Consider the following 13,098-nt stretch of genomic DNA (forward strand, 5'->3'; position numbering starts at 1 on the left):
ACTCATTCAGATTACACGTGGTTGCGAGTCGTACGTGTTTAATCTTCGAATTTACATCTGAAATGGAAACCGGAATTGTATTCTCGCCAAACCCAAATATTTTCTTTTTCTTTTTCGTTTGATTGAACAATTGATTAGTCATTCATTTTGTCTCTGTCAGACCGTATATATTTTTATTATTATCGAAACTTATCCCCGAGCTGGTATTTATACAGCGAAGGGAGTGCCATAAACTTTTTAAATACTTGATGGTATATAATCTTTTTATATATACATATACATATCTTTAAAATTCATGAGATTGTAATCTCTTGATAGTCGCGAGTGAATGAAAACGTGAGACTGTGTAGGCTTGTGTATGTACGTATATAAACATATCCGGAAATGCATATCGAGATACCGAAGGGTATTGAGAATAATGATGATATAATATACGTACACATCGATATCATTAGCGAACAGTGCGATGACTGTATTTAATCTTTATGCTCGAATGTGATATTATAGATGCTGCATAAGGAAGTTGTGCGTGGTGATATTAATATGGTAAATTAGTAAGATATATTCTTTTAAACTTGAGTTCAATTGCTTCTATTATAGCCCTGACATCTGATGATTTTAAGTCACCCGAGATTTCGATAAGCGAATACGTCAAATGGAGCTGAATCAGGTTATATTTGATAAAATGCGTTAAAGAATGCGATACGCAAATGAAAACGCACGCACGTTTATTAAGTAATTCATATAATATTATTATAATATTTTTCAAGAATTTTGATAGAACGTTTGTCAAGTACCGTATTATCAAAATGTCATTTTCGAATTATTCCAGACATTTGAAGAAATATATTGAATTAGTAAGATGCACTAATCGTTCATTTAGTTTAATCTTTTGAAAATATTGTGTGAATCGTCGCTCAAGAGTTTCTAAACTTATTATGTATACTTTAAATATTATTATTACAATTATTATCATTATCGCATCATTATTAATACATATATTTTTATGCTATTTATTATTTTACTTTATGTACATTTATGCAAAAAAAAAGATAAGTTAAGAAAGAGAGGGAGGGCAAAAAATTTTGTCCAAACTGTCCTTTTTATATTTTTGCCAATTTTGTCAAATCGGCGGCCCTTAATGACTATTCTCCTAAGATATTTTGGTTTATATGATACTGTTAAATTTAATTTATTTTATTACAGTATATAATACTAATGACTTGCAATATAATCTAATTAATTACAGGAAAAATAAATTTTATTATGTTGTTGTTATATCGACTGTGCGTTATATCTAGACAAAATTCATATTTATCGTTTTTTACATTCTTTCTTATTTCATCATCTCTTTTGTCTGTTCGTTGATAGAGAGAAGATTTGTTCCATGATTAATTTAGATATGCAAAGACAAGTGTGTAAGTACATGCATGTTTATAGAAATTAATTTTATACGTCATTTTCTCGCGTAATAAATTTTCCAACAAAGCACCATGTAGACGATAACGTGCAAACAGATTATCCAAAAGCCAAGTATCATCAAAATTACGTAGAACGACACTGTAGGCATGTCCATCGTCGAGAGAATTGCGTTTGGCGAATGAAGGTAGCAGTAAATTTCTGAGCAATATAAATTCGGTCGGTCAGAACCATAGATCGTTTGCATCATTCCCTCAAATCCGTATCTGCAATAAAAAATCGCGCGATTTTTTTCTTAATTGACTGAAAAAATAGGAATACGCGCATAATCGCTTTGAATTAGCGAATAAAAGTAAAATATTTGTCCACCTGAAAAAGCTCACGGTGCTTAAAGGCTGCAGGTACACCGACATCTCCCCTATTTTTAGAAAAAATCCGGCAAACAGCAACAGTGGTATACTTAATGCCGGTATCAAGAAAACACCTATCTGAAAAAAATTATGCTTATGATTATTTATGTTATTTTTATACTAATTAACAGTATGTAATTCGAATGATACGAACTGATTGATGGACTTTGATAAACTTATTGTTATCGTAAATGAATCATCTGTTAATTTTTATAAAGATACGAAAGATTGTCGTGTTGTGTTGCAGCACCTCAGTGTTGAAAGCCGAACCCGTCAGAATCCCAACTGTTTGTCCAAGAATTGTTATCAATACGCAAATACTCCACGCTTGCAGGAGCCTATCAGACTCCATCGGCTGTCCAGTCACATAATACGATATAAGCAGAAAAGACGAGGAGCAAAGTATCTAAAAATTAAAGTAAATCTTTCTATCCAATAATTTTAAAAGCAAAAGACGTAGAGATGTAAATTTAAAAAAAACAAATATCTTTTTTCATAAAATACGGTTTTTTTTTTGCGAAACAAAAACAACAGGCCTCGTTTATTTTTTAAAATTTTGTTTTCTTCAGATATTTATATACTATTGCAAGTTGATTTTTTATTATTTTTAATTTCAGATGATAGATTTGAACTAACCATTACTATTTTAAATGTAGATCGCCTTCCAATTGGCTATATAATTATGCAATGATTATTTTTAATTAGATAAATTCTCTGTAAAAACATATCAAAATTTAATTTGAATGAATTGTTTTTATCATAAATACAAAAACACAGTTTGTAATTTTTAAACATTTACTTCAATCATTATAATAAAAAAACTAAAGTTCCTATATTTTTAAATTATTTTTTTTTTCAAAAGTTATTTTAATGAAAAAAAAATGTTTTTTTCAACGTTTGTTTTCTATTCGGAAAAAAACCGGTTTTTTTACAAGACGTGCATAATTATATAACTCCTAATACAACAATATAAATATAGTAAGAAAATTATTATGATTGGGATATATGTATATTAGAAAACGTACTTGCATCGGAAGATCCGTTAATATTTTTACGCTATAGTAAGCTCTCAAGGAGTACCAATTATTTAAATGTTCCTGTAGGAACACTGCCGCTTCCGTGGGAACTGTAATCATGCGCATATAAAATATCATGCTCTTTTAATACGATATAACTTTATGAAACTCATGCGTAAAATCTATGTACAATATTTATCACGATGCGAGCACCGTGTAAATTTGGAATATTGCTATAAAAATGATGATATTTTTAACTCGGAACAAAACCTTTCGATAATATTTAATTTAGTTATTTGCCAATGAGAGAGAAAATTGCGTAAATTATAACGTTATACTTAAAAGTAGAAAATATTAGGGAAAGGATCTATGTTACTTACACATCTGCACTGCTGGCATCGAATTTGAGAAAAATAAGAACAACAGAAGAAAGAATAAGCAAGCTACGTTGCTGTTGACTTTTTTCGCATCATTGCCAAAGTCGTAAAAAACCGCCCCCAGTAGCAGTGCTACTATGACATGTGCCGCGAATCTTAACATCGTCATGGTCTGAAAAATTGAAGGAAACATGAACAGTTTTAATTTCGTACGAGAAAATTGTCAGCGTTTCTTAGATCTTTACTCACGCTGTCTCGTTTGATACAAATTAAAGCCCTTAAAAATAATATCTTTTGTTGCTGCCACATTGATAAGTTTTGCTTTGTATTATTCGCGGATGTAAGTACATCGTCTCTTTCAAAATTCTGTTTAGAAGTAGTTGGCGAATCCGTTTCTGCAAAATTCGTCAAGTGTCGAATTTCACGCTTACTTTTATATTCTTTTGTCTTATATTTTATGATATATCTAAATTTTTTCCATTTCTTTACTGCAATCTAAATTTCCATAGGAATTGACACATATATTATATACAAGAGATAAAGTACACACTTACATTTCCAGACATCGATGCAAGATAAGGAAAAAGAATGTATTGTCATTAATACAAAAGCGAGATAAATGGATTACCGAGATAATAAAGAAAATAAAGAACGAAAAATTTAAGTAAGGATGATCTAAGAATATGAATATATTGTTTATAATTTTTTTACCATTTTTAAGATGTTTATCGTGCGATTTGGATTTTTCATATTCACTACAACAGATCTTGTGTAGACTCTCCAAATCTCCACCTCTCTGTTCGGTTATTACCTCGAGTACTGCAATCATAGGAAACAACGTTGCATGTCATTACATTGTCCTTAATTTTTCAAAGTTAATAATACATTTCCACTTGCTTCAATGGCAGATTTGAATAACAAAATATTCATTAAAAAATTAGATAACAGGAAAGAGAGAGTAATAGAGTTCATACATTATCTTTTAAAAAAATTAATAAAAAGAATTTGCTATTTGGCAAAATTTTCGAAATTAATCAGAGAGAGAAATCTAGATCCCAAAATTATATGAAAAATAAAATGCGATGAAGAAAAATTAAGAAAACGCAAAAAACTGGGATGCTATCTGGAAAAAAGTAACAAAATTCTGAAAAAAACGAGGCTTGTTTTTTCACAAAAAAAAAAGTATTTTATGGAAAAAAAACATTTTGCTTTTTTTTCATTTACATCTCTAATTGTGTTATTAGCCAGATTATATGATTCATAATTTCAATGGCTACTTCTTTTCATCGTTCTCGTACTTACAATCAGACGAGCGATCATTTGCTCGCTTTGCTTAACGAGCTTTAGGCGAGCCGCTATGTAGAGGGTTTCTCTCGTCGTGAGGAACGGCAGCAAAGCGAATTCTTGCGGCACGTAACACATCTGTTTACGAAATGTTCCTCTGTTTTGTTTGACGCCGTTTACAATGACGGTGCCGTCGACGTTGGTCCATCGTTCGCCCGAGATGATTTTCAGCAACGTCGTCTTTCCCGCGCCGGAAGGACCAAGTATCACCGTGATCTTCCCTGGTTCGAAGTGTCCGGTCACATCGCGTAAGATCGTTTTCTTGATTCCTATCGTTAGACATTTCTTCGTTAATAACTCGTTGTCTTATGTATAGATAAGGGTGATGAACGGATGAAACACTTCATTATTATCACAAATGAAAACTTTACGGCATCATAAATAATGCTATTTTTTTATTAATACTTTTTTTTCTTTTTATTTATTTACAGATTGGTTTTTAATATTATATACGTTAGTATTCAAAAAGCAACATTTGTTTTACGAGTTGAAGTATATATATCGCAAAATTGATCGCCTCTCATTTATATCACTTATCAATTTTGAGCGAATAAATAAAAACGCAAACTAACTGTGGCTTGCTACTATTTGTTCTAATTGAAAGAAGTTAAATCCCAGTGCAACTGATTTTTTTTTTTATTTTGATAATAGAGCATGTAGCAAATAATTTAGTAGAAAAAAATTGACATAAAAGTAACTTTTAATAAAGCTATCAAGTGTCAAAAATAAACTTCTATACTGCGTTCACGGAGAGAACGACCTCGCTCCGCGCAGCTTTGGGCGGAGTGAAGATTAGGTGAGAGACTTCAACGTGCTACTTCAATGCCGTATGTCGTATGCGTATCGATCGTATATCACGTATATGATCCGCTTATAAAGTTCGAAAGAAATGTCATAATATTGAAAGCTTGAATTGTTCTCTATTAATCGAATTTTATTACTCTTTTTAATTAAATCGCGATATATCTATTATATTTATTTTCTCTTTTTGCAATCTAAAAATTATTAATAAAATTTAATACTATTATAAATAAATAGGGTCCCCTCTGTCGGCTAGCCGGATCTGCAAGTTGCAAGATCAATTTTGGCAGCGTGGAGAGGGCAAAATGAGCGGTCGGTCGGGCGGGATTTGACCGAACCGGACGAAAAGCGAGATCGTTCTCTCCGTGAATGCAGTATAGAAAAAAAACCGAGCAGCTTTTTCTAGCCAAACTGGTTTATTTGAGAACCAAAAGCAAACAAGATTTACAAGAACTAGAAATTTAGAAGCATTATGCGACGATCTCAAAAAGATTTTGTAATATCAGCTAACATTTGCATCACAGAATGATGCATGTAAATTTGAAAGAATAAAATTTGCATATCAATCTATACATTAAGACTTAAATGATATAATTACCTAATTGCAAAAAATTCTCAAATTATAATAAATTATAATGGTAATTTAAAATAAATATGCAACAGAAATAAGATAATTTGTTATAAATGTTTTGCAATAATTGCGCTTATGTAATAAATACGCTTTGTAATTACAACGATTTTATCCTGATAATTAAGTTTTTCATGTTATAAATAAATAAAAAAGTATTATACTTACATTCCAAAGAGACGCGTGAAATAGACGGTTTAAAAGTAAAATATTACAATTAGAGATTATTAAATATGTTTTATAAATGCCTATACATTGCAAAAAAAAAAACTGATAAGTTATAGCTCTCAACTTATTTATGTTATTTGCAATAACTGCAAACATATAAAAACCAATATATCTAAACTTGTTTGTCGCGGAAGTTATTTAAGCATTAAGAGGATGCCGGATACCGACAGAATGCGAATATTAGTAGGATTGCAAAATATTTTTGTTGATTATAGATATCAACAAATCCTTTTCCATAATTAAAGTATACATAATAACGGAGTGCGGGGTTTATGATTTCATATGAAAAGTAAAAAAAAAATTAAAAAATTACAGTTTTGTTATCGGCTTCTGCCGTCAACATTTACTTAATATAAAAAACCTGCAACCTGCACGTGCCTAACAAGTGAACTCCGCACTCGGCATTTTATCAAAGAGTATTAGTGAACTTCGAGAAGTAAGTTTAGAAGCTTTATAAAAAAGATTTTACTATGCAACATTTTGCACACCGAAATGTTTCTTACTAGGCTTTCAAATACATTTTCAAACGTTCACTTATATTCCTTCATGCATTTCCGAGTGGAGAGGTATCCTATTTTGCACGTACACACCGCAAAACCCTTATATTAAGCAAATATATAATTATTATGGCCGGTAAAACAGGACGGTCCGGCATCCTCTTAAAGCCATTATATCAATTTTTCTTGAGTTTTCTGTATCCAAAAATAAGGATGATTAGCTACGAGCGGATATAGAATTGTCGTAATATAAATTTGTTGATTTCGCATAATTTAAAATGCCATAAAAGTATGTAAAGAGCAAGTTTTGATATTTTCGTGCCGCTACGCATGTGTAAAATGATGAAAAAAAAAAATCATTTTATTTATAAAATTTTAGACTTGTAAAATATATTTTAAGTTAGACTGATTCTTTTTTAAATGATGTGAATGATAATACAGTATATTATTAGATAGTATTTATTTATTCCTGTCAACCTAGATAGTATTTATTATATTATGTATCTATTCATATATTCCTTAATCTTACAATTAGCTAATCTAAATAGTATCTATCTATTTCAGACTAAAATTAATATCGATACATTCTGAAAGTAACATTGAAACGTTGAAAATGATTTCTTTTTAGGTCGCATGTGCGTATGACTTATTAAAATAAAGATAAAGGAAGAAAACAAATTTTCGACGACTCTGATAAATGATTAAGAGTTGGCTAACATTTCCATAACAGATAACCACTCTAAATGCACTCGCGCATAAGATACCCGAGTTTATTAGAGACGCGGATCACGAGACGCAAAAATGTAAAGACGCAATCGCATTGTACGTTTACGATAGGTTGAAGCGAATGATAACAGCAAAATAGATAACGCCAGATGTAAAAGTTACAACATCAGGCATATCTCTTCTAAGACTGTCTGAAGAATTGTACAAGTAAATATCGCAATATCGGTTAGTACGCTGTCAGGAGAGATTGGCACTTTCTCATGGAGAAAAAGAGAACAATGTAAAATAAACGTATATCTTTACCGTTACGGAAAACTGAATAATTGAGATCGTTGAATTCGATACGCAGTTGTGACTTCCGTTGTGACTCGGGCTTCATCAGCTCTTCCGTTTCGCATAATTGAATTCTGCAGCCTTCGTCGAGCATGTTGACTGTTGTCGCGTCATTTTTATTATTATCTCTAGCTTCCAGCATCTCTCGCGTCGTACAACCGGCCATCCACTCCGTCAATTGATTAAATTGAATGCTCAAATTGTACAGATGAATTCGCAAGCGAGCATAATAAAAATATGACGATTCTCTTTAGATTCTCTATCGACGACGTATGAACGACACACTTTCGATCCAACACTTTCAATCGACTCGTTGCTCGCTGGTACTTGCACAAGTTTATAATTCCTAGTCACCTTTTACTTTGACACAATGAAAATTGAGTATACTCGTGAAGTATCAGTCGGGAAGTATCACTCGTGAATTCCCAGCCACAACTGTCGGATATGTAGGCTGTGTAGTGCTGTTTTATTCGCTGATACGGTTCCACGCACACATGATATTATAAATACTGAAACGATTATGCTTTACTCGCGTAATGGATAATCTTATTCAAGTTTTTTTTAAGCAATACCAGTCTGCATTTGTAATACGAAACTATTACAAGATATCGAGATTTATCTTACAAAATAAATGAGAGACAACATTAACAGTAACAATAAACGTTAATTACATTAATAAACTACGATAATAATTGTTATTATTCTCAAATAAATCATTTCTTTTTCAAATCTGTTACCATTTTTTTTTTTTTATTATCAAGAAATAACTTGAGATAAAGATTCACACAGTTTCAAAACATTTGTAAAATTCAACATTTATAAAATTCAGAGTTTCACACATTTATAAACTTGTTATATCATGCATTTATGGTAAGATATATGTATATCAGAATGTCGATATTTATCTGCTTCTCCAATTGACATACACATTTTAAATAATCTCTAGATATTCCGATAAAGATTATTTACATTTCAAACTATGCAAAGCATAAAGTAAAAAAGCTATTTAATTATTCAACATACACAATAAATGATTATGTTTTGTAGGAAAAATACAAAGTTCGAGATGCAGAAAATTCTACGTTTAATTTTTCCTCAAAATAACATACACTTTTTATATACAAACGTATAAATGTTTATTACATTTTTTACTGAAGATCACACAATAAATTTTGCATATTGTTAACGACAGACGCAAGAACACTCTTTTCATGGTAAATTTTCGCAATAAAAAATCTTATATGATTCTTACATAACATATATTATATATATATATANNNTATATATATATATGCAGTTTATGACACAACATAAAATTTAATATTCTTCTAAAAAAATTACTTTTTTACTGTTTTATCAAATATAAATTTTTTAATCTCAAAATTTGTCTTTCTAGTCACATTTATAAAAAAAGAAACAGCATATTATATGATGGCGGAACTTCAATTCTATTCGCTTTGAGATGAAAATATATATTTTGATTACGATTGAATTTAACAAATCAAATATGCACGTATATTATTCGTTTGTCAACTATAATAATTATCCGATAATTATAATTTTCTTGCATACATGTATATTACAATATATATTATATGCATGTATATTACATAAGTGTGATATAATTGCCTAGATTCGACAAGAGATAAGTCAGTCTTAAGGAGTAGACCCTCTTGGGACCTTTTATTTACACAAGTAGCCCGCCACACGTATTTGCAATACTTATATAAATTTTTTCCCTAAATCACATTGTATTACTATATGCGTTTCTTAACTCTTATATTCAATATAATATATGCCACAATATCCAAGGTAATACACATCAGTATCAGTATTGTAATATTGTACCAGTAGTTTACGTCCTCCATATCCAGTTCCGCGAGGAGCTTTTCGGGGATAGCGAAATGACAGTAATCCGCCGAGCATTTCAATTTCGCTCGATCGTAGCTACGATTATAAATTACATTTTTATATTTTAATAGTTAATTTAAGAGGCAGGAACTCAGAATACGTAATATAGATCTATTGAGAATAGGGATTAACCGGTCTTCGGCTGTCAAAATATCAAGGTGAAAGGGAAACAGGTCTTACCCATAAATCGCTGTCATGACTCCCTCAAAAGCATATCTCAGAAACGACATGCGAAACAGCCAATGTAAGTAGGGATGTGCATCTTTCAGTCGCACGAAAAAACCGCTAAATATCAAGAACGGCATAATCGCAAACGGTCCAAAAATTACGCTATTCTGAAATAAATCATTCGATAATTTATGCATAAATTATATGTATAAGCAGCAGATGAATCCATTAGTCATACTTTCTTCAATTCTCTCAAGATAAAAGGAAAAGGAAAAAAAATAAACAATATATATAGTCTATTACTCTAATTTCGTTAAAAACTCTTTCTCGATAAAAATGTAAATTTATAATGATAAATTAATTTCGAAATAAAAACGAGTGAACAAACCTGAACTTTTAAACCAGATCCTACAATAAGCCCGGCCGCTTGACCGACCAAACTAGTGGCAAAACACATGAGCATATATAGTCCAAGTCTTCTGCTTTCGGGAAGCTGATCGCTCATGTAATACACTACGATGGTATAAATGAACGTGGCAATAAATTGGACGAGAAAATCGGCCAATTTATTCGCCAGATAGTACGCCCGTAGTTTATACCAACGATTGAAATGCTCGCGCATAAGTATCGGTAATTCCAAAGGAACTGCGCGTAAAATTTAGTGGTGTCACATTTATGGCGATACATGGAGAGATTTATATCGCTGTATAATATTATCAAATCATAATATTATCAAATATAAAGCTTGTTGCTTTTGTTGAGATTAAATTGCGCTAAACGCAAGTACAAACTTACATGAGATCATTGTAGCGCTAAACGCGTTGTACATGAGAAACATAATGTTGAAAAACAACAGATTAAAATTGTCTAAAGCGTAAGCGGCATCCTGACCAATTTTGAAGTATAAAGTGCCAGTAAGCAGAGCGATCGCCAAGTGCATTGAGATCCGTGAGACTGTTAAGACCTAGACAGACGAGAATTTGAAAAAAAAGAATTTAAAATTTATTAATTTATTGCTACTATATATATACTATCGATATTATAAAATAAATTATATCGATTATAGCATTTATTAATCGATTGTATTTGCATGTTGTAATGTCTGACACAAATTACCTCGATTTGACAAAATTCTTAAATACTATCATTGTATACAAATACAAGTATAGTAAGCAAATTTTGTATATCTTTCATTTCAAAAAAAAAAATTCACTTGGAATAATACAAAATTAGAATGAGAAATTGTTGAATTAGAAATAACAATATCACAGAAAATATCGAACGTATTATTTCAAAGTTAATTAACATATTAATCGCAAATTATATGATAAGTATAGTTTTAAATAAAAAATATTTTAGTAAATTGATCGTATATATATTAGCACCCTATAATCTCTTTATTGCTTATTTATTTATTTAACTAGACACTTATAAAGTTCTCTCTTGCGTAATATGACAAATATATAAATAAGACTCATAGTGTACACATGTACAGTAATGTTACCCTATCGCGAATTAATCTAACTGCGTTTCTCTTGACAAGGACGCAAAGCTGCTTCCAGGAACTGGCGGCATAATGCGGTGTCTGTTTGAATTCCGTTTCGAAAGAATATAATCTTATAGGAGCGTTTTGTTGCGGGATAATAATTTCTTCGTTCGAATAAAAAGTTTTCGTTGACCTCCATACATTACTTTTGCCATTCTCGATCGATTCGACTAGCTTGGATATGTGAGAACCATAATCGCCATTGCATATTTCCATCACTGTAAAAAAAAAAAGAGAATTTTAAGCTACAAGTTAATTTATTTGCGCATGAAAATTATTTGCGATGCGTCCTATAATCTACTTATGTATAGCACGTTGAATTATTTGATTCACATTTGAGAAAAAAATATTTCGGTTCTTCATTTGCACAGCGCGAATTGAACATCAATTAAGAGGCAAAATTCTTTCGCAGATAATTTACAACATGTCTAATTATATTAATTATATAATAAATTATATATACATATATTAGAATATCAAAGAGTGTATCGATTTTTTATTCATTTTATATAGAATCGATTAAATAGCTTAAAACTTACAGAAATCAACGGGATTATAATGTGTTGGACAGTGTAATCCTAGACTACTTAAATATGGTACCAAATTGTGTGTGCTGCCTGTGTAAACGCAATTTCCATCAGCGACTACGTAAAGATGATCAATCATGTTGAAGATATAGTCCGTCCCTCTTGCGCTAATTGCTTCAAAAGCGCTAAGCATTGCTTTGAAGTAACGCTATCTAAACCACTGAAAAGAAATAACATTCAAATACAATCGTAGATACAATATTGATATGGTCAAGAGATAAAAAATAACAGACGAGATAAACATCCGATATTTACCTCGTAGGTTCATCGAGGAACATGACTGGCGGATTATTGATTAGTTCGAGCGCGATGGCGAGTCTTTTTCTTTGACCTCCGCTGAGGTTGCCGGTAAGCGTATAACGAGACACATCGAGACCCATCACTGTTAATATTTCGTCGATCTAACGTAAAATTAATAAACTATTGTGATTGATGAGAGCGTTGTTACAATCGCATCCCATCTATTAATTGCGAAAGGTTTATTAAATCTTTTTTATTGTAAAACAAGAAAAATCATCGTTTCTCCGTGAAAAACGATTATTTTTATATACTCTCTCTCTCTCTCTCTCACGTTGGATAACTTCTTCACTAAGAAAGATATTTTATAAATAATACGTTCGATATGTTGAAAAAACTTACCTTCTGCAATTTCTGACATCGGTTCAATTTAAGTTTGAGATCGGCGGCGACGAACATTGCCTCTTGCACCGTTAAAAGCGGTTGTAGATTGTCGTCTTGCATTATATAGGCGGACAATTTTCGAAATTCCGACATATTTCTTTCCCGTTCGTTCAACAGGATCTTGCCGGTGACCGATGTTGTCCTGAGATATAATAATCTGTTGCTGACTTGTATATATATACATAATTCATGTATCAATATCTATTTATATATTACACGGCCGTATATAAAAATTTATAATTAATAATTAATTGCCTGATTAATGAAAATTATAAATACACACACATACAATAATCACTATTATTATATTCGAAGAAATATGTATATAGAGTTTTGTAAAGCCCGTATCAGACTACGCATTGAAAATTGAAGATTGAAGATTAAAGATTGGAATTTGACTAATCAGAACAAAAGGGACTAAAATTT

The 13,098-nt window shown here is 31.1% G+C and overlaps 3 protein-coding genes across 3 annotated transcripts in view; all 3 read right to left on the reverse strand.

Annotated features, from left to right (window-relative positions):
* Nucleotides 1-2: 2 nt before the first annotated feature.
* LOC115242235 (ATP-binding cassette sub-family G member 4-like) lies at nucleotides 3-4,153 on the reverse strand. The gene is made up of 7 exons (XM_029818372.1): nucleotides 3,934-4,153; nucleotides 3,472-3,617; nucleotides 3,226-3,394; nucleotides 2,855-2,955; nucleotides 2,080-2,235; nucleotides 1,789-1,907; nucleotides 3-1,685 (listed from the first exon to the last, which is right to left on the reverse strand). Exons 1-7 carry the CDS (start codon nucleotides 4,049-4,051, stop codon nucleotides 1,457-1,459), a joined length of 1,038 nt encoding a protein of 345 aa, XP_029674232.1. The 5' UTR covers nucleotides 4,052-4,153; the 3' UTR covers nucleotides 3-1,456.
* Nucleotides 4,154-4,466: 313 nt separating this feature from the next.
* Nucleotides 4,467-8,306, reverse strand: LOC115242237 (ATP-binding cassette sub-family G member 1-like). Its single transcript, XM_029818374.1, has 2 exons — nucleotides 7,750-8,306; nucleotides 4,467-4,835 (listed from the first exon to the last, which is right to left on the reverse strand). Exons 1-2 carry the CDS (start codon nucleotides 7,943-7,945, stop codon nucleotides 4,489-4,491), a joined length of 543 nt encoding a protein of 180 aa, XP_029674234.1. The 5' UTR covers nucleotides 7,946-8,306; the 3' UTR covers nucleotides 4,467-4,488.
* Nucleotides 8,307-9,071: 765 nt separating this feature from the next.
* LOC115242232 (ATP-binding cassette sub-family G member 4-like) overlaps nucleotides 9,072-13,098 on the reverse strand; it is a 9,232-nt gene continuing 5,205 nt past the window's right edge. Inside the window, 9 exon segments of the mRNA XM_029818370.1 lie at nucleotides 9,072-9,726; nucleotides 9,871-10,025; nucleotides 10,247-10,503; nucleotides 10,654-10,822; nucleotides 11,363-11,622; nucleotides 11,944-12,078; nucleotides 12,081-12,151; nucleotides 12,247-12,392; nucleotides 12,631-12,814. Of these exon segments, the coding sequence (XP_029674230.1) occupies nucleotides 9,537-9,726; nucleotides 9,871-10,025; nucleotides 10,247-10,503; nucleotides 10,654-10,822; nucleotides 11,363-11,622; nucleotides 11,944-12,078; nucleotides 12,081-12,151; nucleotides 12,247-12,392; nucleotides 12,631-12,814 (1,567 nt within the window). The 3' untranslated portion in view covers nucleotides 9,072-9,536.

The sequence above is a fragment of the Formica exsecta genome, unplaced genomic scaffold, assembly GCF_003651465.1.
Source record: "Formica exsecta isolate Colony F162 unplaced genomic scaffold, ASM365146v1 scaffold581, whole genome shotgun sequence".
Taxonomy (NCBI): domain Eukaryota; kingdom Metazoa; phylum Arthropoda; class Insecta; order Hymenoptera; family Formicidae; genus Formica; species Formica exsecta.